This window comes from Stegostoma tigrinum, chromosome 8 (assembly GCF_030684315.1).
Source record: "Stegostoma tigrinum isolate sSteTig4 chromosome 8, sSteTig4.hap1, whole genome shotgun sequence".
Taxonomy (NCBI): Eukaryota; Metazoa; Chordata; class Chondrichthyes; order Orectolobiformes; family Stegostomatidae; genus Stegostoma; species Stegostoma tigrinum.
In genome coordinates, this window is record NC_081361.1 from 37,895,137 (window position 1) to 37,917,336 (window position 22,200).

Consider the following 22,200-nt stretch of genomic DNA (forward strand, 5'->3'; position numbering starts at 1 on the left):
ATCGTTCTGCTGCTCTTTCCACACAGCTCTGCTTTTACCAAATTCAGGGAATGTTATGCAGACAGAGCTACAGTCCTTTTATCAGTTGTTTTACTTTATCCAAAATTTAAAGCAATTGCTGCTGTAACCGACAACACAGTACAGAACTGGAGGAACACAGCAGACCAGGCAGCATCAGAGGAGCAAGAAAGTTGATGTTTCGGGTCGGGACCCTCCTTCAGAAATGGGGAGGGGAAGGGATCATATAAATAAATAGAGGGAGGAAGGGTGGCACTGGCGAAGGTAGGTGGGATTGTGACGGGTGAGTGCAGGTAGGGAGTGTGGGGATTAGTCAGTGGGATGGATGGGGTTGATAGGTGGGGAGGAAGATTAACAGGATGTGTCAGGTCAAGGAGGTGGGGATGAGAGGTAGGGTGGGACATGGGATGTGGCTAGGGGGTGGGGAGATTTTAAAACTGGTGAATTCTATGTTTAGGCCATCGGGCTGTAGGCTCCCGGGATGGAATATGAGATGCTGCTTCTCCAGTTTCCGGACGGTGTCATTGTTACACTAGAAGAGGGCCAGGATGGACATGTCACCGAGGGATTGGAAGGGGGCGCTAAAATGGTTGGCGACCAGAAGGTGTTGTCGTTTGTCGCAAACAGAGCATAGATACTCTACAGAATGGTCTCACCAATATATAGGAGGCCACATTGGGAGCGGGAGATACAATAGACCAAGTTAACAGATGTGCAGGTGAACCCCTGTCTGTTATGAAAGGTTTGTGGGCCTTGAATGGAGATGCGGGGGTGGGGGGGTGGTGTAAGGGCACATGTACAACTTCCTGCAGTTGCAGGGAAAGGTGCCGAGGTAGTGAGGTTAGTGGGGACCGTGAAGCGGATGAGAGAATCGCTGAGAGAGTGATCCGTACGAAAGGCAGATAGGGGTGGGGAGGAAATGAATCTTTGTTTCTGGGGTCAGACTGTAGAGTCTGAATTGTATTTACCACATGCATAGTGGGAGCAGTAAGTCCAGTCTGACCTGGTCTGTTGAAAACAAATGTAACTTTCAGGATCAGTTTTATTTTATCTGAAAATATTTTATGCAGCATCAAGTAATCCTGTTTGGGTCAACATTTCAAAATGAGAGAAGTATCCTCCAAGCAGGATGCCAAAGTGTTGGGACAAAAATTTGTTTTTGCAGCATGTTCCTTTGTTGCTCACAGCAAACTCAATCCCTTCAAATACTTACACATGTGACGTTGTCGACAAGTTTATTGATAGATTCTTTCATCACACAGCAAAGCTACAAAATCAGTGACTATTTCATTCCCAGCAGTTTCAAATATCTCCAGTAAGTTTTTTACTGCCTCAGTTTGAGAGCAAAGTGGTTGTTTCTCACTTGAGATTCAAGACTATGTAATTTATTGCTGACACAATGTTTGTGTTTCTGATTATTGCAATGCATTCTTAGGCACAGTTTTTCTCTTTCAACAGATCACGCACCACGCACGCTCGCAAGCACAGCTTCATCAACAGTGACTACTGCTCATACTGCAGGTTCAAGTATGCCCATATATATACATCACCCTCATGGTTTGCTATCCAACTGGGTTCCACCCTGAGAGTCTCGATTTGCCAATTCTCTCTGACCTTGATTGAATGATATTAGAATCATTGCTTCATAGAGTAATAGGGAATAGCCAGATCTATTTGACCCAATGTGCTTGTGCCAGCTGTTTGGAGTTCAGTGCATCGCTGCACTGGTCTTTCCACACAGCCCTACTTTCCCCAAACGCGGGCATAACTATTATGCAGCTGGCTTACTGTCGGCTTATTGATTGGTTACTTTGTACAAACTCGAAAATTGATGGGCAACTGTAAGTTGATAAAATTTAGTTGACTACGAAGTTAATGCCCCAAGTGGAAATTTTATTTCAACTCCGAAACGACACGCAAAATAGGAGCTTGGATTCCAATTGCACCTGATCACTTGACGACAAATGCAACTGTCAGATTTAATTTTATTCCGTCTACAAAAATTTTTTTGCTGCATCGAGCAATCCCATTTGGGTCACTCTTTTAAAATGCTTGATATCTTCATCTTACATCGGGCCGGGTGACTGAGTGTCGGGGCAAAAAATTCGTTTTTGCACCATGTTCCTGTTTTGCTAATAGCTCTTCCAGTGACTTTGAATATTTACATGAGTGTGTGGCAGGTCAGTTATTGATAGTTTCTGTCTTTCAGCAGATCACTCATCACGCACATCCTCCAGCACGGCACCAAAATCAGTGACTACTACACTCCCAGAAGGTTCAAGTACCTACATTCAGATTTTTACTTCCTCAGTTTGAGAGCAAAATGGTTGTTCCTTTCATGCCTGGCTGCCAACTCTTCTAGATTATTGCAAATTGAATGGTTTCATCCATTTGTTTTTCTTGATGCATTCTTAGGCACAGTTTTTCTCTTTCAGCAGATCACTCACCACGCACACTCTCCAGCATGGCTCCATCCACAGTGACTACTTCTCATACTGCAGGTTCAAGTATGTCCATAAAGATACATCACCCTCATGGTTTGCTATTCAAATGTGTTCCACCGTGGGGAGTCTCGATGTGCCAGTTGTCTCTGATCTTGTTTGAATGTCATTAGAATCAGTATTTGACGAAATGAGTGGGCATAGCCAGATCTACTTGACTCAACGTGCTTTTGCCAGCTCTTTGATGGTGTTTAGCGCATCACGCCACTGATCTTTCCACACAGCCATGGTTTCACCAAACGCAGGCATAAATATGATGCAGCTGGCTTACTGTTGGCTTATTGCTTGGTTTCCTCTTTCCAAAATTTAAAGTGATGGGCAACTGCCAGTCGATGAAGTTTTATTGACAACAAAGTTAATGCTCCAAGTGGAAATTTGTATTTCACATCTGAAACCACACATAAAGTAGGAACTATATTTTCAAACCCACCTGATCATCTGACGACAAATGCAACTGTCGGATTTAATTTTGTGTTGTCTAAGAAATGTTTATGTTGCACTGAGCAATCCCATTTGGGTTACTCTTTTAAAATGTGTGATATCTTCATCTCACATCAGGCTGGGTGGATGAGGGTTTGGAAAAAAAGTTCAGTTTTTCAGGAAGTTCCTATTTTTAAAATAGCTCTGTCAGGGACTTTGAACACATATGTGTGTCTGGCAGGCCAGCTATTTGTAGTTTCTGTCTTCCAGCAGATCACTCATCACACGCATCCACCTGCACAGCTCCAGAATCAGTGACTACTACATTCTCAGCAGGTTCAAGTACCTCCATTAAGATTTTTACTTCCTCATTTTGAGAGCAAAGTGGTTCTTCCTCTCATGCCTGGCTGTCAATTGACCTAGATTCATGAACATTGAATGGTTTTTCCATTTGGGCTCATTGATAAACTTTTGTCAACTCAAGTTCTATTTTCTGTTGTACTTGGTATTTAGGTGAAGTTTAGATTTCTCTCTCCAAAGTGAATGAAATATTTTTCTTCCCCAGTAGAAGCAACCTTCGAGTTCGATGGGATAATAAAAAGCTGCTTTGTCTAGGACAAAGCTAAATCTACACTCCTCCATGTTAGCTGTGAAGAAACACATCTGTACATACTTGCAAGTTATTTATTGGTCGTCATGTCATAGATTTTGCAAAGAACCGGTGAAAAAATTGCCCAAATCTTGGGAGGTTCCTGATTGCAAATGGCAGCATTTGCCATTGTTATTTTTAGTGAAACTGAGCACAATTTTAGGATGTTGGACATGTTCAGGTTATTTTGAAAATGCTAAAGTCATGATTTCTTACTCCTTGTTCTGGCACAAACTGCAAAGTGGATCCAGATCCAGTAACACTGAAAGCAGTGAGAAATTCATCATTCCTCATCCCAAACCACTGATCCAAACTCCTTAAAAAGTGACATCTTGTAGTGCCGGATGTGAACTGTTATTTTAAGGTGACTTGGTTGCTAAAGTTTGATGAGCAACAGAACTGATACTTCATAAAATAATTATTGTGGAAAGCTGTTCCAAATTATTTCATTCCTTCTGTTAGTTATTGTATAAAGATTTAGCCACAAAAGGCTTTTTTGAACTTTTTAAATGCCTACCTTCACTGTCTGAATGTCCAAATTCTTTAATTGCTGAATTTGAAACCGAATAAAAGGTGAAGCTGTTTTGCTGCTTTTAGTCTCCTCATGGAGGCTGAGGAAGATTCTCTGAATATACTTCCATGTAAAAGGTGATTTCAGTCAGGCTCCACACTGGGAATACTCTCGTGATGGCCTGTAGAATCAGTTATATTACTACTGCACAGTGATAGAGGAGAAGTTATTACCAATGTTAGCACTTGCCATCTGATCTCATTTGTGTTCAGTTTCCTTCACAACTAACCGCAAACTTCAGTCTATTCAATTTGGATTGAGTTGTGATTTGCATTGTTACTGTCTATTTTCCTCTCTCGGCAATTCATGCACCACTCAGTTATTCCAACATGGCTCCAACAGCAATATCACTGGTGCACACTGAAACCTTAAGTATGCTCTTGTTTTGTTGTCAGTGTAGCTACTAGCCTAATAACTTCAATGTATAATTTCAGGCTGACTTTCACTGAATCACATTAGAATATTAGTTTAGTGGAATGATGTAGAGCAGAGGAAGTCACTTGGCCCATCATGTCTCTGTCAGCCCTTTGCTTGTAAAATGGGAGATTACCTTAGGGAAATGCACTCGTGTTGCCATACAGCGTTCACTGTCGTTGATTTTTAACTTAGATTCCAAACATTTAAGAACTAATACACACACTGCCTGACTGATCCGTAACAAAAACCACTCAGTTCTCTGGTGTGCCCAGTTTCCTGGAACATTAGGCAAAATTGGAGAAGCTTGGATTGTCCAAGTTGGAGCAGAGAAGTGTAATGGGATCTTCAACAGACATGTTCAGTACTGTCAGGGAATTTACTTGGTCGAATGAATAAATGTTTCCAAATGGCACAGGGACACAGCTGTAGAAAAATCTATGTTCTCCTTAAAGTAGTTCAGAGAAATGCCTGTAGTATTATTTTTGGATAATTGGTACAAAGCACGTCTTGACATTCGAGACTTTGTAATTTATTGCTGACTCAATGTTTGTGTTTGCGATTGTTGCAATACATTCTTAGGCACAGTTTTTCTCTTTCTTTAGATCGGTCACCACGCACACTCGCAAGCACGGCTTCATCAACAGTGACTAGTGCTCAAACTGCAGGTTCAAGTATGGCCATAAAGATACATTACACTCATGGTTTTCTATCAAAATAGGCTCCACTGTGAGATTCTCAAATTGCCACTTCTCTCTGATGCTTACTGAATGGTGTTAGAATCATTGTTTCACAGAGTAATAAGGCATAACCAGATCTATTTGACTCAACATGCTTGCACCAGCTCTCAGCTGGTGTTCAGTGCATCACTGCACTGGTCTTTCCACACAGCCCTGCTTTCCCCAAAAAGCAGGCATAACATATGCAGCTGGTATACTGTCGGCTAATTCATTGTTTCCCTTTGCCAAAAATCTAAAACTGATGAGCAGCTGTAAGTTGATAAAATTTTGTTGACAACGAAGTTAATGCTCCAACTGGAATTTTCATTTTGACACTGAAACCACACACGAATTTGGAGCTTTTATTGCAATCGCACCTGATCAATTGACGACAAATGCAACTGTCGGATTTAGTTTTATTCTGCCTAACAAACTTTTATGTTGCATCGAGCAATCGTGTTTTGGCCATTCTTTTAAAATGTGTGATATCTTCCTCTCACATTAGGCTGGGTGACTGAGTGCTGGGGCAAAAAAATTCATTTTTGCACAATGTTCCTGTTTTGCTAATAGCTCTCTCAGTGACCCTGAATGCTTATATGTGTGTATGGCAGGCCAGTTATTGATAGTTTCTGTCTTTCAGCAGATCACTCATCACGCACATCCTCCAGCACGGCACCAAAATCAGTGACTACTACACTCCCAGAAGGTTCAAGTACCTCCATTCAGATTTTTACTTCCTCAGTTTGAGAGCGAAGTGGTTGTTCCTGTCATGTCTGGCTGCCAATAGACCTAGATTTATGAACATTGAATGGTTTTTCCATTTGTGCTCATTGATAAACTTTTGTCAACTCAAGTTCTATTTTCTGTTGTACTTGGTATTTAGGTGAAGTTTAGATTTCTCTTTCCAAAGTGAATGAAATACTTTTCTTCCCCAGTAGAAGCAACCTTGGAGTTCGATGGGATAATAAAAAGCTGTTTTTTCTTGCACAAAGCTAAATCTACACTCCTCTATGTTAGCTGTGAAGAAACACATCTGTACATACTTGCAAGTTATTTATTGGTCGTCATGTCATAGATTTTGCGAAGAACTGGTGAAAAAATTGCCCAAATCTTGGGAGGTTCCTGATTGCAAATGGCAGCATTTGCCATAATTATTTTTTCTGAAACTGAGCACAATTTTAGGATGTTGGACATGTTCAGGTTATTTTGAAAATGCTAAAGTCACGATTTCTTACTCCTTGTTCTGGCACAGACTGCAAAGTGGTTCCAGATCCAGTAACACTGAAAGCAGTGAGAAATTCATCATTCCTCATCCCAAACCACTGATCCAAACTCCTTAAAAAGTGACATCTTGTAGTGTCGGATGTGAACTGTTATTTTAAGGTGACTTGGTTGCTAAAGTTTGATCAGCCACAGAACTGATACTTCATAAAATAATTATTGTGGAAAGCTGTTCCAAGTTAACAAATAACTTCTGTTAGCTATTGTATAAAGATTTAGTCACAAAAAGCTTTTTCAGATTTTTAAAATTCCTACCTTCACTCCGTGTGAATGTCCAAATTTTCTAATTGCCGAATTTGAAACTGAATAAAAGGTGAAGCTGTTTTGCTGCTTTTAGTCTCCTCATGGAGGCTGAGGAAGATTCTCTGAATATACTTCCATTTAGAAGATGATTTCAGTCAGGCTCCACACTGGGAATACTCTAGTGATGGCCTGTAGAGTCAGTTATATTACTACTGCACAGTGATAGAGGAGAAGTTATTACCAATGTTAGCACTTGCTGTCTGATCTCATTCACTTTCAGTTTCCTTCACCATTGACGGCAAACTTCAGTCTACTCTTCTTGTATTCCATTTGGATTTGCATTGTTACTGTCTATTTAGTTTTCTCGGCAGCTCACGCACCACCCATAAACTCCAGCACGGCTCCAGCAATGTCCCCGGTGCCCACTGAAGGCTTAAGTATGCTCTTGTTTTGATGTCAGGATAGCTACCAGCCAAATATGTTCAATGTATAAATTCCAGCTGACTTTCACAATGTTTGTTTTATGGCATGTTGTAGAGGAGAGGTGGTCACTTAGCCCATCATGCTTCTGTCAGCCCTTTGCTTGTAAAGTGCGAGATTACAGTTGAGAAATGCACTCATGGTGCCACACAGCATCCACTGTTGTTGACTTTTAAACATTTAAGAACTAATACACATTCTGCCAGACTGATCCATGACAAAAGCCACTCAGTTCTCTGGTGTGTCGTCAGTGTTAACTTTCCTAGAGCAAGAGAAGAAATTGGGGAATCTTAGATTGTTCTGGTTGGAGCAGAGAAGTGTAATGGGATATTTAACAGAGGCATTCAATTGTGTAGGGAAATATAGTTGGCCTACTGATTTAATGTTTCCAAAGGCACAAGGTCACAGCTGACGAAAAATCTACACTCTCCTTAAAGTAGCCCAGAGAAATGCCTGTAGTATTATTTTTGGATAATTGGTACAAAGCTGATCTTGACATTTGAGACTATGGAATTTATTGCTGACACCATGTTTGTGTTTGCGATTGTTGCAATACATTCATAGGCAGAGTTTTTCTCTTTCTTTAAATCACTCACAACACACGCTCGCAAGCACGGCTTCATCAACAGTGATTAGTGCTCAAACTGCAGGTTCAAGTATGTCCATAAAGATACATTATACTCATGGTTTTTTTTATCAAAATGGGTTCCACCCTGTGTTTCTGAATTTGCCAATTCTCTCTGATGTTGATTGAATGATGTTAGAATCATTGTTTCATTGAATAAGAGGGCACAGGTCTATTTGACTCAACATGCTTGTGCCAGCTCTTTGATGGTGTTCAGTGCATCGCTGCACTGATCTTTCACACAGCCCTGCTTTCCCCAAACGCAGGCATAACTATTATGCAGCTGGCTTACTGTCGGCTTGTTGATTGGTTTCCTTTGTCCGAAATCTAAAATTGATGGGCAACTGTAAGTTGATAAAGTTTAGTTGACTACGAAGTTAATGCTCCAAGTGGAAATTTTATTTCAACTCTGAAATGACACGCAAAATTGGAGCGTGGATTCCAATTGCACCTGATCACACGACGACAAATGCAACTGTCAGATTTAATTTTATTCTACCAACAAAATTTTTTTGATACATCGAGCAATCCCATTTGGCTCACTCTTTTAAAATGTGTGATATCTTCATCTTACATCGGGCTGGGTAACTCAGTGTCGGCAAAAAATTCATTTTGCACAATGTTCCTTTTTTGCTAATAGCTTTCTCAGTGACTTTGCATGCTTATATGTGTGTGTGGCAGGCCAGCTATTTGTAGTTTCTGTCTTTCAGCAGATCATTCATCACGCACATCCTCCAGCACAGCACCAAAATCAGTGACTACTACACTCCCAGCAGGTTCAAGTACCTCCATTCAGATTTTTACTTCCTCAGTTTGAGAGCAAAATGGTTGTTCCTTTCATGCCTGGCTGCCAACTGTTGTAGATTTTGCAAATTGAATGGTTTCATCCGTTTGTTTTTCTTGATGCATTCTTAGGCACAGTTTTTCTCTTTCAGCAGATCACTCACCACGCACACTCTCCAGCACGGCTCCATTCACAGTGACTACTTCTCATACTGCAGGTTCAAGTATGTCCATAAAGATACATCACCCTCATGGTTTGCTATTCAAATGTGTTCCACCGTGGGGAGTCTCGATTTGCCAGTTGTCTCTGATCTTATTTGAATGATGTTAGAATCATTATTTGGTGAAATGAGTGGGCATAGCCAGATCTATTTGACTCAAGAATAAGAGATAATGGGAACTGCAGATGCTGGAGAATCCAAGATAACAAAGTGTGGAGCTGGATAAACACAGCAGGCCAAGCAGCATCTCAGGACCACAAAAGCTGACATTTCGGGCCTAATCCTTCTAGGCCCAAAATGCCAACTTTTGTGCTCCTAAGATGCTGCTTGGCCTGCTCTGTTCATCCAGCTCCACAGTTTGTTATCTATTTGACTCAACATGCTTGTGCCAGCTCTTTGGTGTTCACTGCATCGCTGCACTGATCTTCCCAGACAGCCCTGGTTTCGCCAAACGCAGGCATAATTATTATGCAGCTGGCTTACTGTTGGCTTATTGATTGGTTTCCTTTTTGCAAAATCTAAAGCGATGGGCAACTGCCATTCGATCAAGTTTTATTGACAACAAAGTTAATGCTCCAAGTGAAAATTTGTATTTCACGTCTGAAACCACATACAAAGTAGGAGCTATATTTCCAATCCCACCTGATCACCTGACAACAAATGCGACTGTCAGATTTAATTTTGTATTGTCTAAAAATTGTTTATGTTTCATCAAGCAATCCCATTTGGGCCACTCATTTAAAATGTGTGATATCTTCATCTCACATCAGACCGGGTGGATGAGGCTTTGGAAAAAATGTTCATTCTTTCAGGAAGTTCCTATTTTTCAAAAAGCTCTGTCAGGGACTAGTAGTACTTATATGTGTGTGTGGCAGGCCAGCTATTTGTAGTTTCTGTCTTCCAGCAGATCACTCATTATGTACATCCTCCTGCCCAGCTCCAGAATCAGCGACTACTACATTCTCAGCAGGTTCAAGTACCTTTATTAAGATTTTTACTGCCTCATTTTGAGAGCAAAGTGGTTCTTCCTCTCATGCCTGGCTGTCAATTGACCTAGATTCATGAACATTAAATGGTTTTTCCATTTGGGCTCATTGATAAACTTTTGTCAATACAAGTTCTATTTTCTGTTGTACTTGGTATTTAGGTGAAGGTTAGATTTCTCTTTCCAAAGTGAATGAAATATTTTTCTTCCCCAGTAGAAGCAACTTCGGAGTTCAATGGGATAATAAAAAGTTTTTTTTCTTGCACAAAGCTAAATCTACACTCCTCTATGTTAGCTGTGAAGAAACACATCTGTATACACTTGCAAGTTAATTATTGGTCGTCCTGTCATAGATTTTGCAAAGAACCGGTGAAAAAATTGCCCAAATCTTGGGAGGTTTCTGACTGCAAATGGTAATGTTTGCCATAATTATTTTAAAAGTTGAAGCTATTTTGCTGCTTTTAGTCTCCTTATGGAGGCTGAGAAAGATTCTCTGAATATATTTCCATTTAGAAGATGATTTCAGTCAGGCTCCACACTGGGAGTACTCCAGTGATGACCTGTAAAGTCAGTTATATTACTACTGCACAGCGATAGAGAAGAAGTTATTACCAATGTTAGCACTTGCTGTCTGATCTCATTCGTGTTCAGTTTCCTTCACCATTGATGGCAAACTTCAGTCTACTCTTCTTGTATTCCATTTGGATTTGCAATGTTACTCTCTATTTTGTTCTCTCGGCAGCTCATGAACCACCCATAAACTCCAGCACGGCTCCAGCAATGTCCCCAGTGTCCGCTGATGGCTTAAGTATGCTCTTGTTTTGATGTCAGTATAGCTACCAGCCAAATATGTTCAATGTATAAATTCTGGCTGACTGTCACTGACTTTGTGTTTAAATCACATTAGAATGTTAGTTTAGTGGAATGTTGTAGAGGAGAGGTGGTCACTTGGCCCATCCTGTCTCGGTTAGCCCTTCGTGTTTTAAATAGAAGATTACCTTTGGGAAATGCGCTTGTGATGCCACACAGCATCAACTGCTGTTGACTTTAAAGTCAGATTCCAAACATTCAAGAACTAATACACATTCTGCCTGACTGATCCATGACAAAAGCCACTCAGCTCTCTGATGTGTCCTCGGAGTTAACTTTCTTGAAACACAAGGAGAGATTGGAGAAGCTTGGATTGTTCAAGTTGGAGTAGAGAAGTGTAATGGGATCTTTAGCAGACGTGTTCAATATTGTAAGGAAATTTAATTGGCCTACAGAGCAAATGTTTCCAAAGGCACAGGGACACAGCTAATGAAAATCTACGTTCTTCTTAAAGTAGTTCAGAGAAATGCCTGTAGTATTATCTTTGGACAGTTGGTACAAAGCAAGTCTTGAGAGTCTAGACTTTATAATTTATTGCTGATACAATGTTTGTGTTTGTGATTGTTGCAATGCATTCTTAGGCATTGTTTTGCTATTTCAGTAGATCACTCACCATGCACACCCTCCAGCACAGCTCCATCAACAGTGACTACTGCTCATACTGCAGTCTCAAGTATGTCCATAAAGATACAACGCCCTCATAGTTTGCTATCCAAATGGGTGCCACTCTGAGAGTCTCGACATGCTAATTTTCTCTGATCTTGTCTGGATGACGTTAGAATCATCATTTGGTGGAATAAGAGGGCACAGCCAGATCTATTTGACCCAAAGTGTTTGTGTCAGCTCTTTGGTGTTCAGTGCATCACTGCGCTGGTCTTTCCACACCTCTCCACCTGTCTTGTCCTCTATCCGTCTTCAGTCCGCCTCCCCCTTTCTCCCTATTTATTTCAGAACCCTCTCCCCATCCCCTTCTCGATGAAGGGTCTAGGCCCGAAATGTCAGCTTTTGTGCTCCTGAGATGCTGCTTGGCCTGCTGTGTTCATCCAGCCCCACACTTTGTTATCTTGGATTCTCCAGCATCTGCAGCTCCTGTTATCTCTTTCCACACAGCCCTGCTTTCACCAAACGCAGGCATAACTATTATGCAGCTGGCTTACTGTTGGCTTATTGATTGGTTTCCTTTGTCCAAAATCTAAAGTGATGGGCAACTGTAAGTTGACCATTTTTTATTGACAACAAAGTTAATGCTGCAACTGGAAATTTGTATTTCACACCTGAAAGCGCACACAAAATAGGAGCTATATTTCCAATCGCACCTAATCATGTGATGACAAATGCTACTGTCAGATTCAATTTTATTCTGTCTCAAAAATTTTGATGTTGCATCGAGCAATCCCGTTTACGTCACTCTTTTAAAATGTGTGATATCTTCATCTCACATCAGGCTAGGTGACCGAGTGTTGTGAAAAAAAATCATTTTTGCACGATGCTTCTGTTTTGCTAATAGCTCTCTCAGTGACTTTGAACACTTATCTGTGTGTGTGTGTGGCAGGCCAGTTATTGATAGTTTCTGTCTTTCAGCAGATCACTCATCACGCACATCCTCCAGCACGGCACCAAAATCAGTGACTACTACACTCCCAGCAGGTTCAAGTACCTCCATTCAGATTTTTACTTCCTCAGTTTGAGAGCAAATGGTTGTTCCTCTCATGCCTGGCTGCCAACTCTTCTAGATTTATGAAAATTGAATGGTTTTATCCCTCTGTCTTGCTGAATTTTTATTCACTTATATGTTCTTTTATAACTTCCTTGCACTTTACTGTGGATTGCATTGCTCTTCTTGAATAAAATATCTTCTGGTCACTATAACTGGCAATATTGGAGCTTTTATGGGTAAGTGGCCAGTTTTTTCCAATGCAAAATCTATGTTAGCTTAGAAAAATATCTCCTTACTTTCAAGATGTTTATCAATCCTCATGATATAGACTTTGTAAATTACCAGTAATGGATTGAATTAAATCTTGGAAGATTCTTGACAGCACATGTCAGCATTTGCCATCATTGTCCTGAAACTGAGCATGGTTTCATGATGTTGAGCTTCTGTCAGTTTGACCATCCTGAAGGAGACCTCTTTCATTCCTTGCTCTGACACAGGTTGCAAAGTGGATTCAGAGCTGGCATGACTGGAATCCAGGAGAAATGCAACTTTCCTCCTCACAAATACTGTTCAAAACCTCAGATGAGATGACATCTTGCACTGTCAGATGTGATTGGTTTCTTTGACTGTGATATGATTGATAAAATTGATGAATGACCAATTTGACTTGAAATATATTTCATAATTATGGAATGCTGATAATGTATTATTTTCTTGTGTTGAAAACCATGGTTTTAAATAATTTATCACAAAAGACTCTTTGAGAAATTTTTGCTTTTATCTTCACTCCAAGTGAATGTTCAAAACTTTTTCAGTGCTGGAAAAGAAAGTTGACAAAAAGAAATGTTACTTTGCTGTTTTTAGTTTCTTCATGCGGGGCGGTGATCCCTCTGAAAATATGTGATGTAGTAGATGATTTCAATCCAGCTCCACACTGAGAATACACCAGTCAGTGTTTGTCTCTATAGTCAGTTGTGCTGCTGCTACACAGTGATAGAGGAGAAATTCTTACCCAGGAGAGTGCTTGCTGTCTGTTCTTGACTGCAATCAGTTTCCTTCACCACTGACTGCAAACTTCTGTTAGCTCTTTTGTATTCATTTGTGATTTGCATTGTTACTCTATGTCTTTCTTTCAGTAGTTCACACACCACGCATAAACTCCAACAGCAATGACCACGGCACCCACTGAAGGCTTAAGTATGCTGTTTATTTCGTTGTCAGTGTAGCTACCAGCCTAATACCTTCAATATATAAATTCAGGCTGACTTTCACTGAATCACATTAGAATATTTGTTTTATGGAATGATGTAGAGTAGAGGAGGTCACTTGGCCCATCACGTCTCAGTCAGCCCTGTAGTCAGTTAAGAGATCACTATTGAAGAATATCTCTTGCTCACATACTGTCTGAAATTATGTTACCACACAAAAGTAGGAGCAGTAATTCCAATCCCACCTGATCTCTTTGTCAAAAAAAATGTAACTGATGGAACCAGTTTATTTTAGACATGTTTTATGCTGTACTGAGTAATCCCGTTTGGGTCACTCTTTCCAAAATGAGAGAAATGACCTCCTCTCTCCAAGCAACGCTGGCAGAGTGTTCGGCCGAATTGCTAATATTTGCAGGATGTGGCTTTGGTGCTCATAGCAAACGCAGCCTCTTCAAATTCTTATTTGTGTGTTGTCAGCAAGTTTATTGATAATTTGTGTCTTTCAACAGATCACACATCACTCACACCCTCCAGCATGGCTCCAACATCAGTGACTACTGCACACCCCACAGGTTCAAGTACCTCCATAAAGACATTTTACTTCCTCAGTTTGAGAGCAAAACGGTTGTTTGGGTCAGGTCTGGCTGCCAGCTCTTGTGGATTTATGAAAATTGAATGTTTTCATCCCTCTGTCTTCCTTGTTGAACTTTTATCAGCTCAAGTATACTTTTACAACTTCCTTGCTGTGAGTGAAGTATTTTCCACCCTTTTGAGTCATCCAGCATGGAAACAGACCCTTCAATCTATCACATCTGCAACAACCAGATATCCTAATCTGACCTACTCCTATTTTCCAGCATTTGGCCCTCTAAACCCTTCCTGTTCACACACCCATCCAGATGCCTTTTAAATGTTGTGATTATAACCCCCTCCATCACTTTCTTAGGCAGTTCTTTCCATACATGCACCACCCTCTGCGTGAAAAAGTTACCCATCAGGTCCTTTTTAAATCTTTCCTCTGTCACCTTAAATCTACAGCCTGTAGTTTTGGACTCCCCTATCCCATGGCTGTTCACCCCATCCATGATTTTGTAAACCTCTGAGGTCACCCCTCAGCCTCCGACACTCCAGGGAAAAAAGCCCCAGCCTATTCAGCCTCCCGCTATAGCTCAAACCCTCCAGTCCCACTAACAAGCCTGCAAATCTTTTTTGCACCTTGTCTGGTTTAACAACTTTCTTCCTATAGGAGGACAACCAGCATCGTATGTAGTATTCAAAAATTCACCTCACCAATGCCCTGTACAGCTGCAATGTGACTTCCCAACTCCTAAACTCAATGTTATGACCAATAAAGGCAAGCATGTCAAATGCCATCTTCACCATCCTGCCTACCAGTGACTCCGCTTTCAAGGTACTATGCACCCAAATTCTTCGGTCTCTTTGTTCGGCAACACTCCACAGGGCTCTACCACTAACTGCATAAGTTCTGCCCTCGTTTGCCTTACCAAAATGCAACGCCTCATAGTTATCTAAATTAAACTCCATCTACTGCTCCTCGCCCATTGGCCCCTCTCATCAATGTAAATTTGTACTCCGAGATAATCTTCTTCATTGTCCACTATAACAAGCAACTTGATAGAGTAAAAGACTGTATTATTTTCTAATACAAAATTAAATCTACGTTTTTCTACTTTACTTGAGAAAATAAACATCAGTTCCTGCTTCAAATTGTTTCTTTGCCTTCACATTGTAACCTTTGTAAATGACTGGTAATAAAATCAGTTAAGTACTTAATCCTAGAAGACTCTTACAGAATTTTTAGTTTTTACCTTCATCCCATGGGGATGCCTTATTTTTTAAGTACTGGAAGTGAAAGTTTAGCGGGGAAAAGGGCTATTTTGCTGCTTGTAGTTTCCCTTTTCTGCAGTTTGAACTTTCTGAAAATACATTCATGTCATTGATGATGTTAGACCAGCTCCACACTGGGAATACTCCAGTGATGGCTTGTACAGTCAGTTGTATTACTACCGCATAGTGATCGAGGAGAAATCCTTACCAATGTCAACTGACTGATCTCAACCATGATCAGTTTCCTTTGGCACTGACTGCAAACTTCAGCACGTTCTTTTTGTATTCTGTTGTGATTTGCATTGTTACCCTCTTTTGTGTTCTCTCGGCAGTTCACACACCACCCATAAACTCCAGCACGGCTCCAACAGCAATGACTACAGCACCCGCTGAAGATTTAAGTATGCTCTTGTTTTGATATCAGCTTAGTTACCATGCTGACACCTTCAATGTATAAATTCAGGCTGACTCTCACTGAACCACTTTAGAGTGTTTGTTTTATGGAGTGATGTAGGGCAGAGGAGGTCACTTGGCCCATCATGTCTCTGTCAGCCCCTTGTTCAGTCAGTCGTAAATAAGAAGATCACTACTGAGGAATACACTCCTGGTCATATACAGCATTTACTCAGGATGATTTATGCCTTAGATTCGAAACATTTAAAAAAAAACTAACACACATTCTGTCTGACTGACCTATTCCAAAAGCCATTCAATTCTCTGGTGTCTCCTCAATGTTGACATTCCTGGAAGAGCAAGTGGAGAGATTGGAGAAGTTTGAATTGTTCTAGCTGAAGCAGAGGAGTGCAGAGATCTTTAACAGAGGTGTTTGATGGTATATGGGAATTTAACTGGCCCAAATGAGAAAATGGCCCAAGAGATGCAAGGATAAGTGAAGCTAAATCCTCTTTTTTTCTTAAAGTAGCCCAGAGAAATGCCCATGATGTTATTTTTGGATAAGTGATACAAAGCATATCTTTATATTCTAGTCTTCGTAAGTTACTCTTGGTAAAATGTTTACATTTGCAATTGTTCAGTATATTCTTACCTTTGGTTTTGCTCTCTCGGCAGATCACTTATTACTCACACGCTCTAGCACAGCTCCATCAGCAGTGACTACCATGCACGCTGCAGGTTCAAGTATGACAATAAACACCATTTAATGCTTTGTTGTTTAATTGGAATAGTGTCATCCCAATATCTGATAAGTAACTCTGATCCTGATAGTTTGAGACTGAGTAGTTTTCTTTTCCCTTTGTCTTTGCCAATGAACTTTTAAATCCTCAAACATTTAAAACACCCATGTTTTTCTGATTCAGTTTAGATTCTTCATTTGTCAAATCAAATCAAATAACATGTTGGGCCAAAATGCAGGATGCATTTTCACTTACTTTATAAGTCTAGTGGACTTCTGATTCATCTCTGACACCAAATTCTGGTGTTGTAAAACATTACCTTCAAGAATTCTACAGATGCAGAACTCATCTTCATGCTGTTATCTTTGTTAAATGTCAACGAATGCACGGGCTGGATTGCGCTAGACAAATACTGATTGCCCGGCCATGGATTACACTTTTGCAGGTCAAAAGTGATAGTGAACTCAATAATTCTATATTTTCCTTTAACTACATAAATCCCACAGTTCCACAATCCTACATAAGACCTGTCTGAGCCACAGGCTGTTATTGCAGTCTCTTCTGATCTACAAAGGGAATGACGCATATTCTGAGCCTTCATAGTAGGTGGGATTGTGGAATGTTGGGAAAGCAAATTGAGTTATCCAGCAAAAAGTGAAAAACTAGTCTTCTTCATTGTTCTGCCATGAATATGGCAATACTATCCAGTATGAAACCCAGTGCAAACCAATAAAATTAGACCCCTTCTAAATCAGCAGTAACTGTGTTTTTGTTGGCATAGTAGATCATAATTTCTGTTGACTAAATGCTTTGGCCCTTAACATTAATTCATCTCTTTTTCACATTTTTTCTCTCTTGCATCTTTCCGTTATGCCCAAAGAAAAGATCTAATAATTTCATTTCCAATTCAACGATTAAAATACATTTATGAAGTAAAAGTAATTAGAGTGAACAGTATTTACTGCTTTTTAACTTGCCGCTTTGCTCTCTGTGAAAATTCATCAATCTAATTATTTGAGCAGCTTCCCTGTGCTGCTTTCTTTACTGATTGATGGCTCAGCTTTTGTGAGAATCTAAATTCACACAACTGCCAAAAGACCAGAAATGTCCTCTGACAAATATGCTCAAAGGTTCTGCGCAATTGTCTAGGTGGTGAACTGAAAAAAGCTTTCAGTTCATTTCCCTCAGTAAAATTCTGGCAATAATGTTTGTAGATGTGTTTGTGTCATGCATTGGTACTCACCATTTTGGTCTTCCAGCAGATCACTCATCACTCACATCCTCCAGCACTGCTTCAGCAACAGTGACTACTACACACGCAGCAGGTTCAAGTATGTCTCTGAACACGCCCTTACTTTTCATTTAGTAGTTTAATAATTGGTGCCTTGATGTCTAGTCACCAGCTGATCACATGATTTTTGGAGCTGATATTTCTTTTCTTTGTCTCCATCAATGTCCTGAAAGGCTCATTTGATATGATGCAGTTGGAGTCCTATTTTTAAAGTTAAATGAATTAGCGACTCAACTCTCTAATGAGTAAGATGTTAGAATATTGGGACAAAATCTAAGATTATTTTCTAAGTAAATCTGCACTTGACCTAGTCTAGAGGACTGTCTCTTAGGCTCTGATAGCTACCCCTACACACAGTTAAATATTAGTTTCAAGAATTTCGGCATGGAAATCAAATTGTCATACCATTATCAATTGGTGATAGAATAACTTGGATTTGCTGTAAAACAAAACAGTGTGGCTGACAGTACTGACCCTTAATTAGTGGTTAAACGTTATAGGAAAGTGTGGTTTCTGAGCTACGTTGTTAGGTGAAGAGAAACCTGGTAATTGCTGTCAGGTAAACTCTGCTCCAGTATAAATTCAGTCTCTGCTGAAGAAATATAATCATTGCCATAGCCTGATAGTAGGATAATGATCCGGCATTGATCACAATAAAGACCAATGAAATCTGGAGCATTTTAACAAACTGGGAGAAGCTGAACTTTTAGTGAAACAGAAAGCCATGCTTACAGTTGAACAAACTCTAGCCCGAAGAAGTTATTTTGTATGTCTGGAGTCGTATTCCCTCAGACTAATATTGCAGATTATTAATACGTAGAGCTATTTTAAATACAAGTGTTCCTTTTTTCTCTTTTATATCTTACACTTTATCTTAAAGCTATATCCCAGTAATTTCACTTTCTTTACAATGATTGAAGGATAATTTGTATTTCCAACTGTTTAACTTCCTGCTTTAGTGTCTGCGAAGATTCATCAGTCCAATTAGGAAGCTGCTTTCCTGCTAACAGATGGCTCAGATCTGTGGTAGATCAGTCCAAATTCAAACAACAATCAGAAAATTGGCACTCTCCTCTGACAAGTGAGCTACAAGTTTCTGAGCAATAGTCTGTGTGGGGAACAGGAAAAAATAGTTTCACTTAGTTGCCCTCAGTAAAATCCTGGCAAAAATATTTGTCAACGCGTTTGTGTCATGCAATGTTACTCACTGTTTTGGTCTTCCAGCAGATCACTCATCACTCACAGCCTCCAGCACTGCTCCATCAACAGTGACTACTACACACGCAGAAGGTTCAAGTATACTTCTGAACACACTTCACGGTTTGATTTTTGTTTCAGAATGGTTATTGCTCTGATGTCTGGCTACCAAGTGTTTGTGATTTTTGAAAAGTGACTAATTTTATCATGTTGCGTTCCTCATTGAAGTTTTACCAGTTTAAATGTTGACTACAACTTCCTCATTTAGTTGATGCATCTCTCTCTACAAGGTGAATGAAATATATTCTATAGGCTGTAACAAGTGGAAATGTCAAATGTTGGGGTGACAAGCCAGTTGTATTTTCCAGTACAGTCAAATGCATACTTCTCTTAAATTAGCTTTGAGAAATAGTTTTGAGATGCAGGAACAGCATCTCATATTTCGCTTGGGAACTCTGCAGCCCAAGGGTATCAATGTGAATTTCACAAGCTTCAAAATCTCCCCTCCCCCGAGCACATGCCGAAACCAACCCAGCTAGTCCCCGCCTCCCTGACCATTCCTACCGCCTCAAGCCCCACCCCCATCCCCTACCCACTAACCTCATCCCGCTACCCCCCCAACCTGTCCGTTCTCCCTGCACTGACCTATCCCCCCCTAACTCCCCACCTACGTTCACCTTCATGGCTCTAACCCCGCGTCTTTGACCTGTCTGTCTCCTCTCACCCTGTCTTCTCCTTTATCTGTCTTCTAGCCGCCTCCCCCGTCTCCCTATTTATTTCAGAATCCCCTTCCCAACCCCCATTTCTGAAGAAGGGTCCCGACCCGAAACATCAAGCTTTCTTGCTCCTCTGATGCTGCTTGGCCCACTGTGTTCATCCAGCTTCACACCTTGTTATCATATATTGAGAAATATCTGTTTTATCAATTTGAAGAAGTTTAAGACAGACATCTTCATTTTGTGTTCTGTGTGAATGATCAATGGTATCATGTTGTTATATTCAATTGTGACAAGCATTGCTACTCAGTTCTTTGGTTTTCTAGCAGAAACTCATCACTCACACTTCACAGCATGGCTCCGTCAACAGTGAATTATTCATTCACATGAGGTTTGCATATGCCCCTTTCACTTCATGGGTGTCAGTATTGGTTACTGTCCTGATTTCCTCAACTCAATTCTGTCTCATTTTCAGTGGATGATTTTGTTTTTAAGTGAACAAATATAATCTCTCACCTTTCTTAGCAAACTCCATGATAAATCTAAGAGCCCTTTATTATATCCCCTCCGTTATGCAGGCACCTTCCCATTCTCCTGGAATGCTTATAGGCAATCCACTCTCAATATAATGGTAATTATGGCTATTATGTTCTTCAGCCCTCCATTCATCACTTGAGATGGTGAAACAGAGGAGGCAATATCACATACAGCCTGTTGTATTCAATATCTGTTCCATTCAGGGTTAAAGTAATTTTTATTTTTTTAGGGTCTTTCTAGAAGTTCTCCTGAGCTCTACATTTTGATGTTCAGTGATTTTTTTCATAACTGCCTTCTCATTCTCATAGGCACATTTATGAGGTGATGCCATCAGATAATAATGATTCCCTCTGTACTTTTGTTTGCATTTGGAATATTTGGATTCTGACTAAAGCAGCACTGAAATAATTTATTAGTAATTATCCAATTTCTACTTAACTTGAAGTCACACACTGAAAGGAATCATTAATGTCCTCAGTACCACTGTATTTGAACTTGCCTAAGACAACAGGCGTAATAAAAGGTTTTTCCAAAATGACTGATTCATACTGCTACGTACAAAAATCCATCACCTGATGCACGCTTTCTGTGAATTGATGAGGTCATAGCTAATGAATTCCCATCACACATGAACAAAGCTGGTATAGTTTAACTGGTCAATTGTTGACCTATTTGCCAACAAAATTGGTTCACTCATTTGGTTGGACTTCAAAACAGAACGATACCATCAGTGTGGGTTCAATTCCCACAACCAGTTGAAGTCACCATGAAGGGAGTGCTTTCTCAGCCTCACCTAAAATGTGGTGACCCTCATGTTAAACTCACCCTTGATTATATCTCTTGAATGGGACCATTGTCCTCTGGGTTAAGTTTATCCTATTTGTTACACCTCAAATCTTATTCTCAAATTTAAACTTAACTATTTTTAAGTTTTACTAGGATGTTGCCTGGTGTGGAGGGAAGGTCTTACGAGGAAAGGCTGAGGGACTTGAGGCTGTTTTCGTTAGAGAGAAGAAGGTTGAGAGGTGACTTAATTGAAACATATAAAATAATCAGAGGGTTAGATAGGGTGGATAAGGAGAGCCTTTTTCCGAGGATGGTGACGGCGAGCACGAGGGGGCATAGCTTTAAATTGAGGGGTGAAAGATATAGGACAGATGTCAGAGGTAGTTTCTTTACTCAGAGAGTAGTAAGGGAATGGAACGCTTTGCCTGCAACGGTTGTAGGTTCACCAACTTTAGGTACGTTTAAGTCGCCATTGGATGAGCAGATGGACGTACATGGAATAGTGTAGGTTAGATGAGCCTCAGATCGGTATGACAGGTCGGCACAATATCGAGGGCCGAAGGGCCTGTACTGTGCTGTAGTGTTCTATGTTCTATATGTTCTATGAACAGCGTTAATTACAGTCAAATCCATGACATTTTGTTCAAGATATGATAGATCCTAAATGTACACAACTGTTAAGTAGAGATTCCACATTCTTATGCAAGGAATACTTTACATCAGCGATTTAAAGTTTTCTTCGATATCTGTTAGTTGACTGTTTTTTTGTGAAGAAGTTTAAAGCTGATCTGTTTACTTTGCAGCTACTGGGAATGAATTTTCCCAGTGATAGTGGGACTTTCAGGGTTGAATTTGTCCACTGTTTGGAACATTGACCATTTTAGTGCATCTTGTACATTTCTTAAGATATTCCTGATATGGTGCCTAGGTGGGGCCAGGCTATTTCAGCTTTACCCAAATGATGTTTAAAGAAACTGGATTGAAAATGTAGCCATGTTTGGCAAGGGTTGGATTATCAAGTGCATCACCTGCAGAGAGGGAAGGAAA

General features: G+C 40.3%; 1 protein-coding gene across 8 annotated transcripts in view; it reads left to right on the forward strand.

Annotated features, from left to right (window-relative positions):
• The window catches only part of ptprc (protein tyrosine phosphatase receptor type C), a 258,737-nt gene that overhangs the window by 169,084 nt on the left and 67,453 nt on the right, over positions 1–22,200 (forward strand). For 5 of the 8 annotated variants that reach the window (XM_059647796.1, XM_048539576.2, XM_048539574.2 and 2 more), the window contains one exon: positions 19,145–19,207. The exons of the other annotated variants lie outside the window; for them this stretch is intronic. In XM_059647796.1, coding sequence (XP_059503779.1) covers positions 19,145–19,207 — 63 coding nt within the window. The remainder of the gene's footprint in view (positions 1–19,144; positions 19,208–22,200) is intronic. 8 annotated transcript variants of the gene reach the window in all.